Below are 20,277 nucleotides of genomic sequence, written 5' to 3'. Positions count from 1 at the left end.
CATGACCAGGGCAGATTCCATTTCCTGCTACTCCCCTTCCTATCACAACTAAGGGGACAGCCCAGGACAGAAGAGGCTTTCCTTGTGCCCTGCGATCACCAGGTAGGTTAATGCTTGAATATTCCCTTTTACTCCCAACACACATGCCACTTTCTCTGTCCTCATGCCATTAGGAAGTTTTTTTTTTAGTGTAATAAGCATCGTAGAATACTGAGAAATACATCAATCTCAGGGGAGGGAGGGAGGAATTCTAATTAGTTTAATTCTAATGCTCTCTGAAAAGAGTACATATAGGCTGAAAAGTGGCTCAGTGCGTGTGTGTTTTGCCATAAAAGCTGAGGTTTGTGAAAGAGATGGATGAATTTTATAAATAAAATAACATTTTGCCCAGGAAATGATAGAGTAAAGCAGAAATACAGTGAGATATATATATATATGTTTTTGTCATTCATTCATCACAGAGCTAGCTGTGCCATAATTTAATAACTCAGGTGTCAGGACATAAACTCTTCTGTTTGAGCCAAAAAGAACTGGAGCTTTCTCACTATCTTTGCTAAGTAATGAAATGCTGCTTTCCCTAATGACGCTGGCGGCTAGGCCAGGATCTCAGAGGAGGTCAGTGGCAGTTACCTCCTTTGTGAGTTGGGTTTGGTTGGAAAGGGTTCGCCTACAGACAATCTCTGGTGCTCCATGGAAATGAACACCAAGAGCATCCCAGCAAGCCAGGGTCTGGGTCACTTGAGGTATCTCTAAGAATCACCTTTCAAAGTCCAAACCACTTGTTCAATCACATCACAAGTGGGCAACAGGATGGTGTCAGGGAGGGGTGCCTAGGAACAGCAGAATTAAAGGGATTAACAATGGGAGAGAAGCAATTGGTGGCATAGCTAGCCCCATTCTCAGCTGCTCTTTCGTGGATTTGAAGCATGAGGTGAAGCTTAAGGCTGTGAAACTATAGTCAAGGTCCTCCTTGCTCTGTGCTGACGAAAGCAACAGAAATACTTGGGAGCCTGACACCTTTCCAAACAGGGAAAAAGAGAGTGAGGCCAGGCCCAGGGACAGCTGCTGTCCCCTAGGCACACCACCTTTCCTGGGAGGATAAAACAGCAGGGGCAGAGCAGAGCCCAGACATCTTTCTGCCTAAGACCTTAGAGCACACTTCACACACGGGAGTCAAATTATTTGTTGGACAAATGAACAGGACACACTAAATAAGTATTGATCAACAATTTGTCCATCTAAGATGTGAAGACAATTTGCTTATGTTGAAGGGCTTTTTTTTCCTCTTACTTTCTAAATATTAACTATTAATTCTTTCAGATTTATTGTGATATATTTCACATATTAATAAAATTCACTCATTTAAAGTATACAGTTCGGTGGTTTTTATTGTATACACAAAATGGGGGGATGGTTAATGGGTAAAAAATAAATAGAATAAGACCTACTATTTGATAGCACAATAGGGTGGTTATAGTTAACAATAACTTAATTGTATGTTATAAAATAGTATAATTGAATTGTTTGTAACTCAAAGAATAAATGCTTGAGAAGATGGCTACCCCATTCTCCATGATGTGCTTATTTCACACTGCATGCCTGTATCAAAGCATCTCATGTACCCCATAAACACATACACCTACTATGTACCCACAAAAATTAAAACAAAAACACAAACACAAAATGGGGTAACCATTACCACAATCTCATTTTAGAACATTTTCATTACTCCAAAAAGAAACCCAATGCCATTAGCAGTCACTCCCCATTTCTTGGCCCCCGCCAGCCCCAGTTCCTAGGCAATCTGTATATATACACTGCATTTTGTTTATCACTTCATTTTCTGGCTAACATTTAGGTTGTTTCCACATTTTGGCTATTATGAATAATGTTGCTATGAACCCTCATATACAAACATTTATGTGGACATATGTTTTCATTTCTCCTAAATGTATATTTAGGAGTGGAACTGTTAGGTCATATGGTAACTCTATGTTTAACTGTTTTAGGAACTGCCAAACTGTTTTCTAAACCAGCTGCGCCATTTTACATTTCCACCAGCAGTATATAAGGATTCCAATTTCCCCATATCCTCACCTACACTTGTTATTACCTGTCTTTTGATTACAGTCATCCTAGTGGGTGTGACGTGGCATTTACTGTGGTTTTGATCTGTATTTCTCTAATGACTAATGATGCATCTTTTCATTGGTCATTTGTATATCTTTTTTGGAGAAATGTCTATGCAAATCCTTTGCCTGTTTAAAAAATTGGGTTGTTGGTACCAGCCACTGCAAAAACATGCCAAATTGTAAAGACCATTGATGCTATGAAGGAACTGAATCAATTAACAGGCAAAATAACCAGCTAACATCATAATGACAGGATCAAATTCACACATAACAATATTAACCTTAAATGTAAATGGGCTAAATGCCCCAATTAAAAGACACGAACTGGCAAATTGGATAAAGAGTCAAGACCCATCAGTGTGCTGTATTAAGGAGACCCATCTCATGTGCAGAGACACACATAGGCTCACAACAAAGGGATGGACGAAGATCTACCAGGCAAATGGAAAGCAAAAAAAAAAAAAAAAAAAAAAAAAAAGCTGGGGTTGCAATCCTAGTCTTTAAAATACATAGACAAAATAGACTTTAAACCAATAAAGATCAAAAGAGACAAAGAAGCCCATTACATAATGGTAAAGGGATCAATTCAACAAGAAGAGCTAACTATCCTAAATATATATGCACCCAATACAGGAGCACCCAGATTCATAAAGCAAGTTCTTAGAGACCTACAAAGAGACTTAGACTCCCACACAATAATAGTGGAAGACTTTAACACCCCACTGTCAATATTAGATCAACAAGACAGAAAATTAACAAGGACATCTAGGACTTGAACTCAGCTCTGCACCAAGCAGACCTAATAGACATCTATAGTACTCTCCATCCCATATCAACAGAATATACATTCTTCTCAGCACCACATCACACTTATTCTAAAAGTGACCACATAATTGGAAGTAAAGCACTCCTCAGCAAATGTAAAAGAACAGAAATCACAACAAACTGTCTCTCGGATCACAGTGCAATCAAATTAGAACTCAAGACGAAGAAACTCACTCAAAACCACACAACTACATGGAAACTGAACGACCTGCTCCTGAATGACTACTGGGTAAATAACAAAATGAAGGCAGAAATAAAGCTGTTCTTTGAAACCAACGAGAACAAAGACACAACGTACCAGAATCTCTGGGACACATTTAAAGCAGTGTGTAGAGGGAAATTTATAGCACTAAATGCCCACAAGAGAAAGCAGGAAAGATCTAAAATCAACACCCTAACATCATAATGGAAAGAACTAGAGAAGCAAAAGCAAACAAATGTAAAAGCTAGTAGAAGGCAAGAAATAACTAACATCAGAGCAGAACTGAAAGAGATAGAGACACAAAAAACTCTTCAAAAAAACCCAATGAATCCAGGAGCTGGTTTTTTGAGAAGATCAACAAAATTGACAGACTGCTAGCAAGACTAATAAAGAATAAAACAGAGAAGACTCAAATAGACACAATAAAAAATGATAAAGGGAATATCACCACTGATCCCACAGAAATACAAACTACCATCAGACAAATAAACTAGAAAATCTAGAAGAAATGGATAAATTCCTGGACACATACACCCTCCCAAGACTAAACCAGGAAGAAGTTGAATCTCTGAATAGACCAATAACAGGCTCTGAAATTGAGGCAATAATTAATAGCCTACCAACCAAAAAAAGTCCAGGACCTGTCGGACTCATAGCCGAATTCTACCAGAGGTACAAAGGGGAGCTGGTACCATTCCTTCTGAAACTATTCTAGTCAATAGAAAAACAGGGAACCCTCCCTAACTCATTTTATGATGCCAGCATCATCCTGATACCAAAGCCCCGCAGAGACACAACAAAAAAAGAGAATTTTAGATAAATATCCCTGATGAACATCGATGCGAAAATCCTCGATAAAATACTGGCAAACCGAATCCAGCAGCAGATCAAAAAGCTTATCCACCATGATCAAGTGTTCATCCCTGGGATGCAAGGCTGGTTCAACATACGCAAATCAATAAACGTAATCCATCACATAAACAGAACCAGAGACAAAAACCACATGATTATCTCAATAGATGCAGAAAAGGCCTTTGACAAAATTCAACAGCCCTTCATGCTAAAAACACTCAATAAGCTAGGTATTGATGGAATGTATCTCAAAATAATAAGAGCTATTTATGACAAACCCACAGCCAATATCATACTGAATGGGCAAAAACTGGAAGCATTCCCTTTGAAAACCGGCACAAGACAGGGATGCCCTCTCTCACCACTCCTATTCAACATAGTGTTGGAAGTTCTGGCCAGGGCAATCAGGCAGGAGAAAGAAATAAAGGGTATTCAATTAGGAAAAGAGGAAGTCATATTGTCCCTGTTTGCAGATGACACGATTGTATATTTAGAAAACCCCATCGTCTCAGCCCAAAATCTCCTTAAGCTGATAAGCAACTTCACCAAGTCTCAGGATACAAAATCAACGTGCAAAAATCACAAGCATTCCTATACACCAGTAACAAACAAACAAACAAACAAAGAGCCAAATCATGAGCGAACTCCCATTCACAATTGCTACAAAGAGAATAAAATACCTAGGAATGTAACTCACAAGGAATGTGAAGGACCTCTTCGAGGAGAACTACAAACTACTGCTCAACAAAATAAAAGAGGACTCAAACAAATGAAGAACATTCCATGTTCATGGATAGGAAGAATCAATATAGTGAAAATGGCCATACTGCCCAATTTAATTTATAGATTCAATGCCATCCCCATCAAGCTACCAATGACTTTCTTCACAGAATTGGAAAAAACTACTTTAAAGTTCATATGGAACCAAAAAAGAGCCCACATTGCCAAGACAATCCTAAGCAAAAAGAGCAAAGCTTAGGAGGCATCGCACTACCTGACTTCAAACTATACTACAAGGCTACAGTAACCAAAACAGCATGGTACTGGTACCAAAACAGATATATAGACCAATGGAACAGAACGGAGGCCTCAGAAATAACAGAACACATCTACAACAATCTGATCTTTGACAAACCTGACAAAAACAAGCAATGGGGAAAGGATTCCCTTTTTAATAAATGGTGCTGGGAAAACTGGCTAGCCATATGAAGAAAGCTGAAATTGGATCCCTTCCTTACATCTTATACAAAAATTAATTCAAGATGGATTAAAGACTTAAATGTTAGGCCTAAAACCATAAAACCCTAGAAGAAAACCTAGGGAATACCAGTCAGGACATAGGCATGGGCAAGGACTTCATGACTAAAACACCAAAAGCAATGGCAACAAAAGTCAAAATAGACAAATGGGATCTAATTAAACTAAAGAGCTTCTGCATGTCAAAAGAAACTATCATCAGAGTGAACAGGCAACCTACAGAATGGGAGAAAATTTTTGCAATCTACCCAACTGACAAAGGGCTAATATCCAGAATCTACAAAGAACACAAACAAATTTACAAGGAACAAACAAACAACCCCATCAAAAAGTGGGCAAAGGATATGAACAGACACTTCTCAAAAGAAGACATTTATGCAGCCAACACACACATGAAAAAATGCTCATCATCACTGGTCATCAGAGAAATGCAAATCAAAACCACAACGAGATACCATCTCATGTCAATTAGAATGGCAATCATTAAAAAGTCAGGAAACAATAGATGCTGGAGAGGATGTGGAGAAATAGGAACGCTTTTACACTGTTGTTAGGAGTGTAAATTAGTTCAACCATTCAAGGATCTAGAACTAGAATTACCATTTGATCCAGCGATCTCATTACTGGGTATATACCCAAAGGATTATAAATCATGTTACTATAAAGGCAAATGCACTTGTATGTTTACTGCAGCACTATTCACAACAGCAAAGACTTGGAACCAACCCAAATGTCCATCAATGACAGAACTGGATTAAGAAAATGCAGCACATTTACACCGTGGAATACTATGCAGCCATAAAAAAGGATGAGTTCATGTCCTTTGCAGGGACATGGATGAAGCTAGAAATCATCATACTCAGCAAACTATCACAAAGCAGAAAACCAAACACCGCATGTTCTCATTCACACGTGGGAACTGAACAATGAGAACACTTGGACATGGGGGTCGAGGGGAACATCACACACCAGGGCCTGTCGAGGGGTGGGGAACTGGGGGAGGAATAGCATTAGGAGAAATATGATGGGTGCAGCAAACCAACATGGCACATGTATACCTATGTATCAAACCTACACGTTGTGCACTTGTACCCTAGAACTTAAATTAAAAAAAAATTGGGTTATCTTTTTATTGTTGGGCTATAAGAGGTCTATATATATTCTGGATACAAGTCCCTTGCCATATAAATGATTTGCAAATAATTTCTGCCACTCTGTGGGCTTTTACATTTCATTTTGTTGTTGTTTGTTGTTGTTGTTGTTGAGACAGGATCTCACTCTCACCCAGGCTGGAGTGCAGTGGTGCAATCTCAGCTCACTGCAACCTCCACTTCCTGGGCTCAAGCATTCCTCCCACCTCAGCCTCCCCAGTAGCTGGGACTTACAGGTGTGAGGCACCATGCCTGGCTAATTTTTGTATTTTTAGTAGAGATGGGATTTTGCCATGTTGCCCAGGCTGGTCTCAAACTCCTGAGCTCAAGTGATCCGCCTGCCTTGGCCTCCCAAAATGCTGGGACTACAGGTGTGAGCCACTGCACCCGGTTTGTCCTTCACATTTCTTGGTGGTATCCGTTGAAGCACATAATTTTAAAATTCTGATGAAGTCCAACTTGTCTAATTTTGTTGTTGCTTGTACTTTTTGGTATCACAGCTAAGAAACTGTGGCCTAATCCAAGGACATGAAGATTTATTCCTATGTATTCTTCTAGGAATTTTATAGTTTTAGCCCTTTCATGTAGGTATTTTATCACTTTTTGGTTAATATTTGTGTAGATGTGAAACAGGGGTCCAACTTCACTGTTTTGCATGTGGATAACCAACTGTTCAAATGCCAGTTGTTGAAGAGACTATTCCACTGAATAGTCTTGGTACCACTGAATAGTTGTTGAAGAGACTAGTCCACTGAATAATCAATTGGCTATTTGATATATAAGTTTATTTCTGGACATTTAATTCTATCCCATCCATACTGTTGTGGTTACTGTAGCTTTATATTCACTATTAGATTAAAATCCTTTTTTAAAATTATGACTCCATACTGTTGAGTGAACGTCTGTTTTGGATTTTTCAAGTTACCAGGCCCCTCCCTGTCCTATTCTTTTTGGAGAATGTCAGCAAAGACCTGAGCACAAGGAAGCTTTTCTTTTCTTTTTCTTTTTCCTTTCTTTTTTTTTGAGACAGTCTTGCTCTGGAGCCAGGCTGGAGTGCAGTGGCGTGATCTCAGCTCACTGCAACCTCTGACTCCCTGGTTGAAGCAATTCTCCTGCCTCAGCCTCCCGAGTAGCTGGGATTACAGGCACGTGCCACCATGCCCAGCTAATTTTTGTATTTTTAGTAGAGACAGGGTTTCACCATGTTGGCTAGGATGGTCTCGAACTCCTGACCTCGTGATCCACCTGCCTCAGCCTCCCAAAGTGCTGGGATTACAGGTGTGAGCCACTGCGACTGGCCAGAAGCTTTTCTTTAAATGAAACAGGAATCATTAATAACTTGTCTCAGTGTTTAAAGCAGCTGTACTGTGAGCAAATCTTAGGAAGACAACAATCGTGAACAGAATTTACTATCATAATAAAATTAAAGTTATAACAATATTAATCTCCATAATTTAAGAGTATACATAGTCATTATTCAGCTGAAGGATAATCAAATAGTAAATAATTTATGTGAATGAATGTGGTATATCATAATTTTATATTGTACTCGGAGAAAATTTATAATTTTAATAAGTATATTTATAGGGTACTTTTTTTCTCTATGGCTCATTTTTTCCATCTTCCTCATTTACGGTGACCTTTTAAACACTTCCAGAAACATGAGGGCTCTCATGTGTTACTGTAACTGAAAGGTAATAGGGACCCCCAACTCCATGTACTAGTAGACAGGACTGGGGCAAATTTGGGTCAAGGAACAACGTATCTATTTATAGCAGTCAAGAAGCTGGTGGTAGAGGGGCTGCAGAAGTGTGATGAAGTTCCTCCAGCAGGTGTGGAGTCTCTGGAAAGAAAATGTGCTGTGATTGAAACCAGTAGATGTATATCATTAGCCATTCCCCCTTCTTCCTCAATAAAAGAGCCCAGATCTGACTGGGAAGGCAATGTGCCCAGCTAAAAGACCACCTCTCTAGACACCTCTGTTGCTAAGGAGAAGTAGGCAAGGGAGCCAGTGTTGGCCAATGATATGGTAGTTAGAACTGCTGGGCTTCCAAGAAAGTGTTTTTGAAAGGGGGACAGATTGACCTGGCATCTGTCTTTTGCCCTTCCCCCTCTTCTCACTGAAACATGGACACAATGCCAGTAGGAACAGAAACCATCTTATGACCAGCAAAATGAAAGCCAATGCATTAGAGTTAGTAGAGCAGAAAGAGAGCAGCCTGGCTCCTCGGTTATGTCTCTGAAGAGCAGCACTAGCCCTGGACCTCCTGTCTCCAGACTTTTTGACATGTGAGAAAAATAAATCCCTTACTTACCCTGCCACTGATTTCTCGGAGTTTCTGTCACCTGCAGGGAATGCTCTCTTAACTAATCCAGGGGTGATTCCCAAGCCCTCTCGGCTTTTCCCCCACCTCCTACCTCCCCACTTCAGCTCCACCCTCTGCTGCAGAGCTTCATCTACATCCATGTTTCCTCTGCCAACCAGAACTGCTGTCCCTTCGAAGGCGGTTCGGGCATGCGGGAAAGATCACAGATCACCACCACCACCACCACCGTCACCATCACCCCCACCCAGGGGAGGAGAGGCAGAAGGCCCACCTTGCTCCTTATCCTCCCTCTCCAGGTCTGGCTCCATCTAAATAAGAGAAAGTTAAATGGCTGGATAAAGAGACAGCCAGCCTAAACTACACATGCCCTCCTACTGCCAGGCATCCCCCTAATGAGCCATTTGAGATAACAACCAGACACTGCAGGGGAGGCGGACGCCACAGGACCTGATCACCAGCCGCTCAGCTCCATTAGGAAAGGAAGCTGATAAAATGAAATCACCTTGACGGGCCGAGTTTTCAGATGAAGAAGCAGTTCAGCAGCTTCTGGAAAAAAACTGCTTGGGTGTGAATTTCAGCTCCATCATTGACCGTGTAGCTTGGACAAGCTACTTAACTTCTCTCAGCCTTAGTTTCCTCAAATGCAAAATCGAGAAAACAAAAACACCTAATCTGGGGTATAATACATACACAATCTATAATCTTTCTTTAAAAATTGTGGCAAAATACATGTAACATAAACTTTACCATCCTCACAATTTCGAGTGTACAGTTCAGTGGCATTAAGTGCATTCACGCTGCATGACCATCCCATCATTCAGCTCCAGAACTCTGCATCCTGCAAAACTGCAACTCTGTGCCCATTAAACAAAAATGACCTATTCCCCTCTCTCCCCACCCCCTGCTGACCACCATTCTACTTTCTACCTTTCCGATTCTGACTACTTTAGGTACCTTGTATAAGTGGAATCATATAGTACTTGTCTTTTTGTGATTGGCTCATTTCACTTAGCATAACGTCCTGAAAGTTCCATGCTGTAGCTTATTGCAGAACTTCCTTTATTTTGAAGGCTGAATAGTATTTCACTGAATACACAGACCACATTTTGTTGACTCATTCATCTGCTGACGGACACTTGGGATGCTTCTGTCTTTTGATTACTGTGAATAATGCTGTTAGGAGGATACAAATATCTGTTTCTGTCTCTGCTTTCAATTCTTTTGGGCATACGCCCACAGAGTGAAATTGCTGGATCATATGGTAATTCAATTTTTTTGTTTTTTTGAGACAGAGTCTCGCTCTGTCACCCAGGCTGGAGTGCCCTGGTGTGATCATGGATCATGGCAGCCTCAACCTCCCAGCTCAAGTGATCCTCCCACCTCAGTCTCCCAAGTAGTTAGAACTATAGGCACGTGCCACTGTGCCTGGCTACTTTATTTTTTGTAGAACCAGGGTTTCCTTATGTTGCCCAGGCTGGTCTTGAACTCCTGGCCTCAAGTAGTCTTCTTGCCTCAGCCTCCCAAAGTGCTGGGATTACAGGTGTGAGCCACTGCACCTGGCCAGTAATTCTATGTTTAATTGTTTGAGGAACCACCATAGTGTTTTTCATAGTAGCTGCACCATCTTCCATTCCCAACAGTACACCGGGGTTCCGATTTCTCCACATCTTCCCCAGTACTTGTTAGTTTTTAATCCTCCCTTCCCTTCTTCCCTCCCTCCCTCCCTTCCTTCCCTTCTTTCCTTCTTCCCTTTCCCCTCCCTCTCTCCTCCCCTCATCCCTCTCTCTCTCTCTGTTTCTTGAGACAGTCTTGCTCTGTCACCCAGGCTGGAGTACAGCAGCCCGATCATATCTCACTGCAGCCTTGAATTTCTGGGCTTAAGCAATCCTGCCTCTGTCTCCCAAGAAGCTGGGACTACAGGTGTGTGCAACCATGCCTGTCTAATTGTTTTTATTGTCTGTAGAGACGGTGTTTCACTATGTTGCCCAGGTTGGTCTTGAACTTCTGGCCTCCAGTGATCCTCTTGCCTTGGCCTCCCAAAGTGCTAGGATTACAGGCAGGAGCCACCATGTCCGACTTATTTTTTGCTTTTTTAATAGTAGCCATCCTAAAGGTGTGAGGTGGTATCTCACCATGGGTTCTGATTTGCATTTCTCTTATGATTAGCAATGTTGAGCATCTTTTCATGTGCCTATTAGTCATTTGCATATCTTCTTTGAATGTCTATTCTAGCCCATTTTTATACAGGAATTTTTGCTGCTGCTATTGAGGCAATCTATCATCTTCATATCCCAATCCTGCAAGATTGATATTTTTATGCTTATTGTATAGATGAGGAAACTGAGGCTGAAAGAGGTTAAGTGATTAGCCTAAAGTTGCCAACTGGGCAGTGACAGGGCCCACGCAGGTCAGTCTAACTTCACAGGTATGATCTTTCCACCCTGCATTCTGGAATTCTTACAAAACTTAGGTATTGTTACTGACAACAGCAGTGGTAATGCTGCATGGCCCTGTGAAGCAAAAGGAAGTAAGGAAGGTAACAAGTAAGGGTTGAGAGAACTTTGGTTTTGTTTCTGGGAATACTGTGCACATTTAAAGTGTAACATATGACTCCGGAACCATGACGATAAATTTTACACAATACTCAACACCTGTCAGATTAGAGTGTGCTGTTCAGTTTCAGGTATTATACAACTTAAGAGGAACCTAAAGAATTCATGGTGAGTTCAGAAGATAATAAGAAAGACAGTTCAGTGTTCAAAAGAGAAATCTGATCTGTGCAATAAACAATTCCAGTTAGGTGATGTAGAGGGAAAAAAAAAAAAGCTGAAAGCGAATGTTTTCCAAATAAATTCAATCTCATTTTAACTTTGTTCCCTTATAATGAGATTCTTGAATGTGGTCTAAAATGGAACATCTTCATACTGAAATCTACCATGTAACAAGTTATAGTAAGGTTGGGAATGTGTAGCAGATGTTGTTATCTAAAGAGTAGCGATCGGCCGGGCGCGGTGGCTCACGCCTGTAATCCCAGCACTTTGGGAGGCCAAGGCGGGCGGATCACGAGGTCAGGAGATCGAGACCATCCTGGCTAACACAGTGAAACCCCGTCTCTACTGAAAATACAAAAAATTAGCCGGGCATGGTGGCAGGCGCCTGTAGTCCCAGCTACTCGGGAGGCTGAGGCAGGAGAATGGTGTGAACCCGGGAGGCGGAGCTTGCAGTGAGCCGAGATTGGGCCACTGCATTCCAGCCTGGGCGACAGAGCAAGACTCCGTCTCAAAAAAAAAAAAAAGTGATCAATCATTCATTATTTTACAGGAAGTAGTTTTACAATGTTGCAAGAAATGGGATAGAAATACCAGGTAATTTATAAGGAAGGTTATTCCGATTTTGAAGACTGTTTAATAATAAAATGCATTTTTTATGAAATCTTCATTAGAAGATTTTATCTTCTGAGGTTAGGCATTTGACTTAAATCCAGGAGAACAGAGGAAATGGACTATTTTCCAGAAAAGTTTTATGTATGTATGTGTTCTTTTCTTTAGGGTCTACAATACAAAGTAATGAAACATTTTGGGTATTACTAGGGATTGAAGAAACATACAGATATAATTCTGCCCTCAAAAAGTTTATGGTCTTATTGAAGAGACAATTCACCCAAAAAGTAAGCAGTGATAAAAGATGACAAAATCTGAAGAAGTGTTAAACTTTGTGATATAAATTGTAGGTCTCTAGGAATTTTTTAAACGACAAGATAAATGAGTGACAGAGCGAGACTCATCTCAAAACACAAATAAAAACAAAAACAAAACAAAACAAAAAACTTAACTGGGCCCTTAGGGGATTTTATATATATATATATATATATATATATATATATATATATATATATATGTATATATTTTTTTTTTTTTTCCTTTTAAACAGTCTTCCTCTGTCGCCCAGGCTGGAGCGCAGTGGTACAATCTTGGCTCACTGCAACCTCTGCCTCCCTGGACTGAAGCAATTCTTCTGCCTCAGCCACCCGAGTAGCTGGTGCTAAAGACGTGTACCACCACGCCCAGCTAATTTTTGTATTTTTAATAGAGACAGGGTTTCGTTATGTTGGCCATGCTGGTCTTGAACTCCTGGCCTCCAGTGATCTGCCCACCTCGGCCTCCCAAAGTACTGGGATTACGGGTGTGAGCCACTGAGATTGGCCTAAGAATAGGAAGAATTTGCATATGTAGGCAGGTATTCCAAATGTCAGTAGAATAAAAAAAGGCAGAAATATGAAAATGTACTCATTCATCTATTCAATCAGAATTTCTTTTTTATTTTTGGTTATTTATTTGTCACCTTATTATTTTTTGTTTTCTTTTCTGAATTGGGATTTCTTAAGCCCCTACTACAGGTTGGGCACTATGCTAGACCCTAGAGTTTTAGAGTCCACTTGGACCTGATCCTCACATTCCAGGAAATTTCAAGCTTAGTAGAGGGAGGAGTTAAGTAACCATAAAGATCCTAGAGTGTTGTAAAAGCCATGATAGAGGTAATCACAGAGTTCTAAAGAGCAGAGTCAAAAGCATCTAAATCAGATTAACATAGGGTAGGGCTGGACAGGAGAAAAGTGGTTGAGGACAAACAGGAATAGGCATATTGGGGAGGGAGGGAGCAAAAGTGGGGAGATGGTGCCTAGGCAGAGGAAACTGTGTATGGGAGTCAGGGAGCAGACAATCAACATGCCACATGATAGAGCGAGAATACTGCTTAGCTGCCAAAGCTTTCAGAAGATATTACCTCTGCCATCTGCTTTCCCAAGCATATATTAATAGATGCATCTTCAAACAGTAAGATAAAAGACCAGGTATCTGGATCCTTGCCTAAGAGCACAGCTAGTTCTTATCAAGCAATCAATTGAGAGAAGTTATATTTAGGATTGCCTAAGACACATGCAATTCACCCAATCCTCTAAATAACCATTATCTTACCCTTGGATTACGAAGACCACAAAGAAACTTAGACTATATTCCTTTTGTCCCCTCACAAAACTGTCTTCATTGACGTGTACTATAATATTTTATCTTTGCACAGTTCATGCCAAGGAGTAGGCATATGAAACACAGCACTCTATTGGCCTGTTGACTGAGAAGCTACTATTGACTATTTTTTAATAGTTCATTAGCAGTTGACTACTACTTTATTAGGTGTCTTCTATATAAAGTATGTAAAATACTTCCTTTAGAACCAATACTAGGAAATATCTTGACTTTCCCTGGAGTATTTCTTCCTTTTTGATTGTGAGAACTATATACTCCAGTTTATTATGTTTCCCTGTTTGCCCTGCCTATTAGGAATCTTAGAACCAAATTTCACCTCAACAACAATAAGTTTATTTAGGCTGATATTTGAAAAATTGGAATTATCTTGTTTTTTGGCCCTGACTTTCCCTTTATACCTTGTTATTTTATTGCATGTGGTTTTATATTTTAAGACCCTATGCTGGACATGAAAAGGCTATGCTGTACCTGCCTAGCTACGATCCCATCTGAAAAAATGGTCAGACATGCATACATTGGCGGCTTTGTATCACACAATCATACTACCCTAGTACCAGGCTGGCATCTGTCTGGAAGGCAGCTGCCACCCTCTTTATTTAGGGCAGTTAAGGCCTGGGAGAGAGAGCTCTGCCCACCAGGGGCACTTTGCTGGAGAAATGAATGGGAAGTATTCCGATTCTGTCTTCTGAAAACTGAATGTAAAAAAAAAAGGAGAGAAACAATCCCATAGAGAGAGTCACGTCATGAGTAGGGCGGAGCTGTCAGCCTAGACAACAATGGAAGCTGGCTGCGGAGGAGCCAGCAAATGACCTGGCCACGGGGATGGGCTAACCCGAGCTGCTGTTCAGCCAGTAAAGCTGCTGATTCTCTCAGCAAGGCTGCAGGTTTTCAGGAGGTCTGGCTCTTGAGACTGATTCCTTCCTGTGCTCATGTACAACAACTTCCCTTCCAGAGGTGAACTGAGGGTCTCTCTCCTCTCGATCATCAGAAGGCTCTTGTGGTAATAATAAGAATAAATGTACACATGTACGATGATGATTAATTTTGGAGAATACTAAAAAGGATGAATAAATATAAAACAGAAGGCCTGTGAGCGGTCATTTTTCTGAGTTGTGATTTTGAAAATTCCATATTCCAGTATCTGATTAAAAACTATCAATAATTCATTGCCTAATATAATTTGAAGCTCAGGCATAAGTTAAAAAACTCTTGTCAAATTCCAAAATATCTTCATTTGGGCTTGTCACAAGTCTTAATTTCCCTGGGAATCAAATTACAAATAAATAAAAGGGGAAGGAAAATACCTCACTCTCACTTTTCAGTTCATTAGATATTAAAAAAAGAGTGATTCTTCTAACCAACACCAAACAACTAAATGATACATATAGCAACTTCTAAGCAGCTGATTTTTTCTTCACCTCATCATCTTAAAATCAGGTTGGTTTTCTAACTTCTTTCCCCATTTTATAATGGGGATAGAGGCTATGTTTTATTATAGCGAAGGCAAGTCCACACATTCAAGCTACTCCTCTCTGGTATCAACTAACTGCATAACCAGACCGGGCGCGGTGGCTCATGCCTGTAATCCTAGCACTTTGGGAGGCCAAGGTGGGCAAATCGCTTGAGGTCAGGAGTTCGAGGCCAGCCGGGCCAACATGGTGAAACACTGTCTCTACTAAAAATTAAAAAAAAAAATTAGCCATGCATGGTGGCGCATGCCGGTAATCCCAGCTACTCGGGAGGCGAAGGCTCGAGAGTTGTTTGAACCTGGGAGGCGGAAGTTGCAGTGAGCTGAGATCATGCCGCTTCACTCCAGTCTGGCTGGGTGACAGAGCAAGACTCTGACTCAAAAAAACAAAAACAAAAGCAACCAACCACCCACCCCCCCAACAACAAAAAAAACCTGCATTCAAGTTTTAAGAGAAGGGAGCCCCTTGACACCTCTGGTACAAACTGGAAATACCTGCATGTTCAAAAGACGAGAACAAAGAAGTTTAAGAGACTACTGTTTTAGTTTTAGTAATGCTCTTCATTTTGAGGACTTAAGAGAATCTGAGTCTTTTCCTTTATAATCACAATTTGAAAGAATAAAGGATAAAAATCAATACAAATCATGCCAACAGAGCAATACACTTCAAGTCATCATTCTCCAAGCCCTGCTATTATCTACCTACACTTTTTGGGACCTGGTTCAAACTCTACAGATCAGGTAAGCAGAGGTGTAAATATTTCCATGTGGAAAGCTTGCTTTTTCCAAAGACAGGCGTGGCTTAGCATGTCATTTTCTTTCTTTAGAACTTTCAGGAGCAACTATGCCCTGAGGATATGAGGACAATAAAGCAAAGGTATGTGGCTATAAGATGTGTGGGTTCACAGGATGGATAACCACAGTGAACAGATCGATAACCTGGAGTGATATATATAAAGACAGAAAGAAGGGCAGCCTTATGCTGGTTACTTGTCCAGTTCAGGACTGCAAGAATAGACTAGATCGTCTTCTGCCCAAAGTGCATGGATATTACACAGGACCACACAACTCTGCAGCAAGATGTAGGAGTAGGCACAATTCTAACAATCCAGGCTGCCAGGCATTTTTTTCCAAGAGGTGTGTGTGCTTCTGTAATGTAAGTGTAATTTGAGAAAGGGGCCACTGTACTTCCCGTGTCTCTTTATAACAAAGTAGTAATTGTTAATAACTGAAGAATCATCACTCCTCTCTTGGGATTTTGCCAGTTCAGCAAGAAAAAAATATCAATTTTCAGATATTATCTTCTCCATAGCCTATTTCTTAATCCATTTGAGAAATGGAGTTCTCTGGTTTTCTTCAAGGCCAATGAACCCATTTTGGATAGATTCTTAGAAGTACCCCTATTCTCTCCCCCAAACTAAAAGCCAGGCTGTCTTCTCCCTCACTTCCAACCAGGTTGTTCAGCTATACTTGGGTTTTGTTTCTGAATGTAGAAACAGTTACTAAATGAAATGCAAGAGGCCTCAGGACAGGAACGCATGCACTTCAATGGCTGACAGCCAGGTGATTTTGCCATGTAGAGGGATCCACATCCTTCTTGTGTGGCTACAGCCAGGTCAATGCCAGCAAAACACATACTGTTAAAACATCACTTGTGTAACACAGGCTACGGATGAAGTGCTATGCCCAGTTGCTTAGAACTGGGTGATGTAAACCTAATTCATGGTTCTTCCTGGTTCCTCGTATTGCAAGTTAAAGATATTTATCCTCTTAATGTTTGTTCTAAGAATGTACATGTTGGATACAGTATGGCAAAGTTGGTGTGGCCACAGGAGGAAAACAAAAACAAGGCTCGGAAGGAAGGTATCGTTTATTCTGACAGCTCCCAGAGAGGGGGTCACTGCACACTAAGCAGGGTCACAGTGAATGCACCAGTGTCAGTCTGGAGGCAGAAGACAGCAGTGGGGGGAAAAGCCTAGGTCAGAACCTTTGCTGGGGCTTCCATAGGAAAGGCAAGGCAGGGCAATTAAACAGCTTTGGATTGGCTGGATTGGCTAGTTTAGATAATTCCAGGGGGCTTCGGGGCATAGGGATGGTATCTAGTTGCCTGGTACCTGGCCCTGAGATGATTTTAGGGCAGGGGAAATTTTGGGTTGGTGTGTGAAAGTTTGATAAGGAGGTTGGGTGTAGATACTCAGGACTGGTTGGTTTGCATATAAAAGATGTGCTCATGGACAAGTTGTTACTACGTTTAGGAATTAACTAGCCCTGTGAAAGGCACTCTCTCCCCTGGGCCTGCAAGGATCCCAAATGCCAGGGCACTAAGAATACAGAAAATGGCCAGGTGTGGTGGTTCACGCCTGTAATACCAGCACTTTGGGAGGCCAAGGCAGGTGGATTGCTTGAGCTCAGGGGTTCGAGACCAGCCTGGGCAATATGGCAAAACCCCATCTCTACTAAAAATATGAAAAATTAGCTGTGCATTGTGGCACATGCCTGTAGTCCCAGCTACTCAGGAGGCTGAGGTGGGAGGATCGCTTGATCCCAAGAGGCGGAGGCTGCAGTGAGCCATGATCACACCACTGCACTCCAGCTTGTGCAACAGAGCAAGACCCTGTCTAAAAATATATATATATATATATACAGAAAATAAGAAAATGTAGTTAATATAATTAGCCCTCTGATGAACAGACAAATACAGAATCTAAGAAAACAAAGAACAATGTAGGTATTTAAATATGACACTTGCCCTGGGCAGCATACAGGGGTCATACACAGGCTTTGCTCCTAATATCCTTCAGCACAGCTCCCTCCACTCTGATAAGGACAACTGACGTTTTTCTCAGTTTTATAAAACATGTAATGCAAACACAACTCAAATTCTCTAACCTGACTGCCTCTCTAAACCCACATATGAAGAGGTTCTAGGACTGTCATGGCTAGTGATGACATTCGTTTGTGATTATGGTTGAAGGGACCTCTGCTGCCTACACTGCATTCGCAATAAAAAGAAAGCATGCTTCAGGTGATGGGCTGAGGCCTGTGGGGTTCTGCCTCCTCACTTTGTAAACAACCTAATTCTTCTGCTCAAGAGATGCAGCCCACTGCCATCGGCCACATGCCAGGCTGGTGGGCCTGACTCTGCAGCTTCCCAGCAGTGACGGTGGTGTCATAGGAGCTGGACTTCTGAGACCCTCTGATCCACTCTGTCCTCTTTGTCCATACACACATGCTGTCTCATCGCCTCTGCTAATCACAAAGCACAGCATCAGTCATCCCTCGCTTATACACAGCTCAGGCTCAGCATGGCTGTATCTGCAACAGAGATCAAAATGTTGAGAAATGGGCTCTTTCCCAAGGCTTCTTTTGCTGATGGTCCCATTTTGCCATGTAATGTTCAGGGTGGATTGTAAAGGATACTAATGAACGAGGTTCAAGGAAAGTGATATAACTGTGGCAGGTCCAAGTATCACAGTCCTAGAAGCAGATGGACATGAGTACTTCTTGGCAGGCCATCAGTTTAGTTTGGAGCTTGGTGTCACATTTGTTCTTCTGGCTGCCAGTCTCCTAAGGGAAATATTGACCTTCTTGCTTTAGTCTTCTATATTTTATTAGTTATTCATCATTGGACAGGCTGCTTAGTATCAGAATTAAAGGGCCATTGGCTAAGAATTACCAATAGAACTCTGGTTGTTTTCAGTTTCTCCAGTAAATTTTGGTATATGACCAAGCCATGGATTTGGTGTTCCCTTCTCTCTTCTCATTCCTTTCTGGAAAGAGTTTAGATGGGCTAGGGAAAGATATTTGAAGCTTGCTGATCCAATGTAAATGAATCCTGTGGTGGGTAAATAATTTTCCTCTCTCTTTTGCACTCCTGGGGTATTCTGATGAATAACGCTTCTCAAATAAGTTTATAAATATTCCCCCAGAAGTAAGAAGAGTATTAGCCTCATGGCAGGTGTGCTGTTAATGCATCAGTGTGTAGGGCAGAACAAAGAGGAAAGGAATTATCAAAGCCTTGAAGTTTCGCAGAATTTTCTGGAAATTTTTGAAGGCCATGGCTGAGAACAAAATACTGATGGCAGTGCTGGTGAAGTGTGGAAACAGCTTCACAAAATCAAGTTAGACCATGCCTTCGGTGTATGAGCTTTTTTTGGTTGGATGGAGGATGAGGTTTACAGTTTGTTTTGCTGCTAATTATAGCATATGTTTATTTAAGTAACTCAGCAAAAACACAATTCATCAACCTCACCAAAATTTGAAAAAAAATTTGTTCCCTCCCTGCCTCCCACAATCTGAAAGTCCAGTTTATAAATTCTAGTCTAAAAGCCTTAATAATAAATATCCATTCTCTTTTGCAACTACTGCAACTTTACCTTCAAATATCATGTTTTCCCATATATTATGTTATGCTTTGTGATAACTCAATTATGGTTTTAGTTTCTTTATTTGAACTGTCTTAAAATCCTCGTATTTTTAAACAAAAGCCTCTAGTAATAATAGAGAAAGTTCTTACTGCCACAGCGCCACCTACTGGTAGACCATTATAGGAGCAAACTATTTGGAGCTCAACTTTGACCCAGTTTGGGAGCATCCTTCTAAGTTTTGGTTTATAAAGCCCCAACTTCACTGTCATTTTGAGAAGCTATAACTTCTTTTGGTAGCCACTAAGTCTCTTGCTGTAGTATAAAGTCAGCAAGTGAAAATGATAAAAATATGCTCTTATTCTTACCGTTACCTTAAATTGGCCCTGACTTCACCGACTTTGATTTTCTCTGTCCTATAACTGCAGCAAGGGCTTCAGATTGTGTGGGCAAGGGTTTGGATGTGGCGAAAATAACTTGGGGAGTATCCAAAGATCCTGAAAAATGGAAAAAAGAATCCCTACTTAACACTACGTTTGATTTTGGCCCAAAGGACACAAGGTAAAATCTGAAACTAGGTTAAGGGGATCACCGTTCCCCCAGATACTGCCACCCCACTTCCTGTCAAATTCCAATTCACAGTCTCTCTTTTGCTTT

General features: G+C 41.0%; 1 protein-coding gene across 36 annotated transcripts in view; it reads right to left on the bottom strand.

Annotated features, from left to right (window-relative positions):
* The window catches only part of TTLL5 (tubulin tyrosine ligase like 5), a 297,434-nt gene that overhangs the window by 32,065 nt on the left and 245,092 nt on the right, over positions 1-20,277 (bottom strand). For 12 of the 36 annotated variants that reach the window (XM_055097271.2, XM_055097272.2, XM_055097266.2 and 9 more), the window contains one exon: positions 19,989-20,117. The exons of 20 other annotated variants lie outside the window; for them this stretch is intronic. In XM_055097271.2, coding sequence (XP_054953246.1) covers positions 19,996-20,117 — 122 coding nt within the window. In that variant the 3' untranslated portion in view covers positions 19,989-19,995. Of the gene's footprint in view, positions 1-17,851; positions 18,572-19,988; positions 20,118-20,277 lie in introns of those variants that run through there. 4 more of the 36 variants (XM_008977926.5, XM_034937881.3, XM_055097270.2 and 1 more) reach the window with 3 other exon arrangements.

This window comes from Pan paniscus, chromosome 15 (assembly GCF_029289425.2).
Source record: "Pan paniscus chromosome 15, NHGRI_mPanPan1-v2.0_pri, whole genome shotgun sequence".
Lineage (NCBI taxonomy): Eukaryota > Metazoa > Chordata > Mammalia > Primates > Hominidae > Pan > Pan paniscus.
The sequence above is the reverse complement of the archived record's forward strand: the minus strand, read 5'-3'. Positions and strand labels throughout refer to the sequence as shown.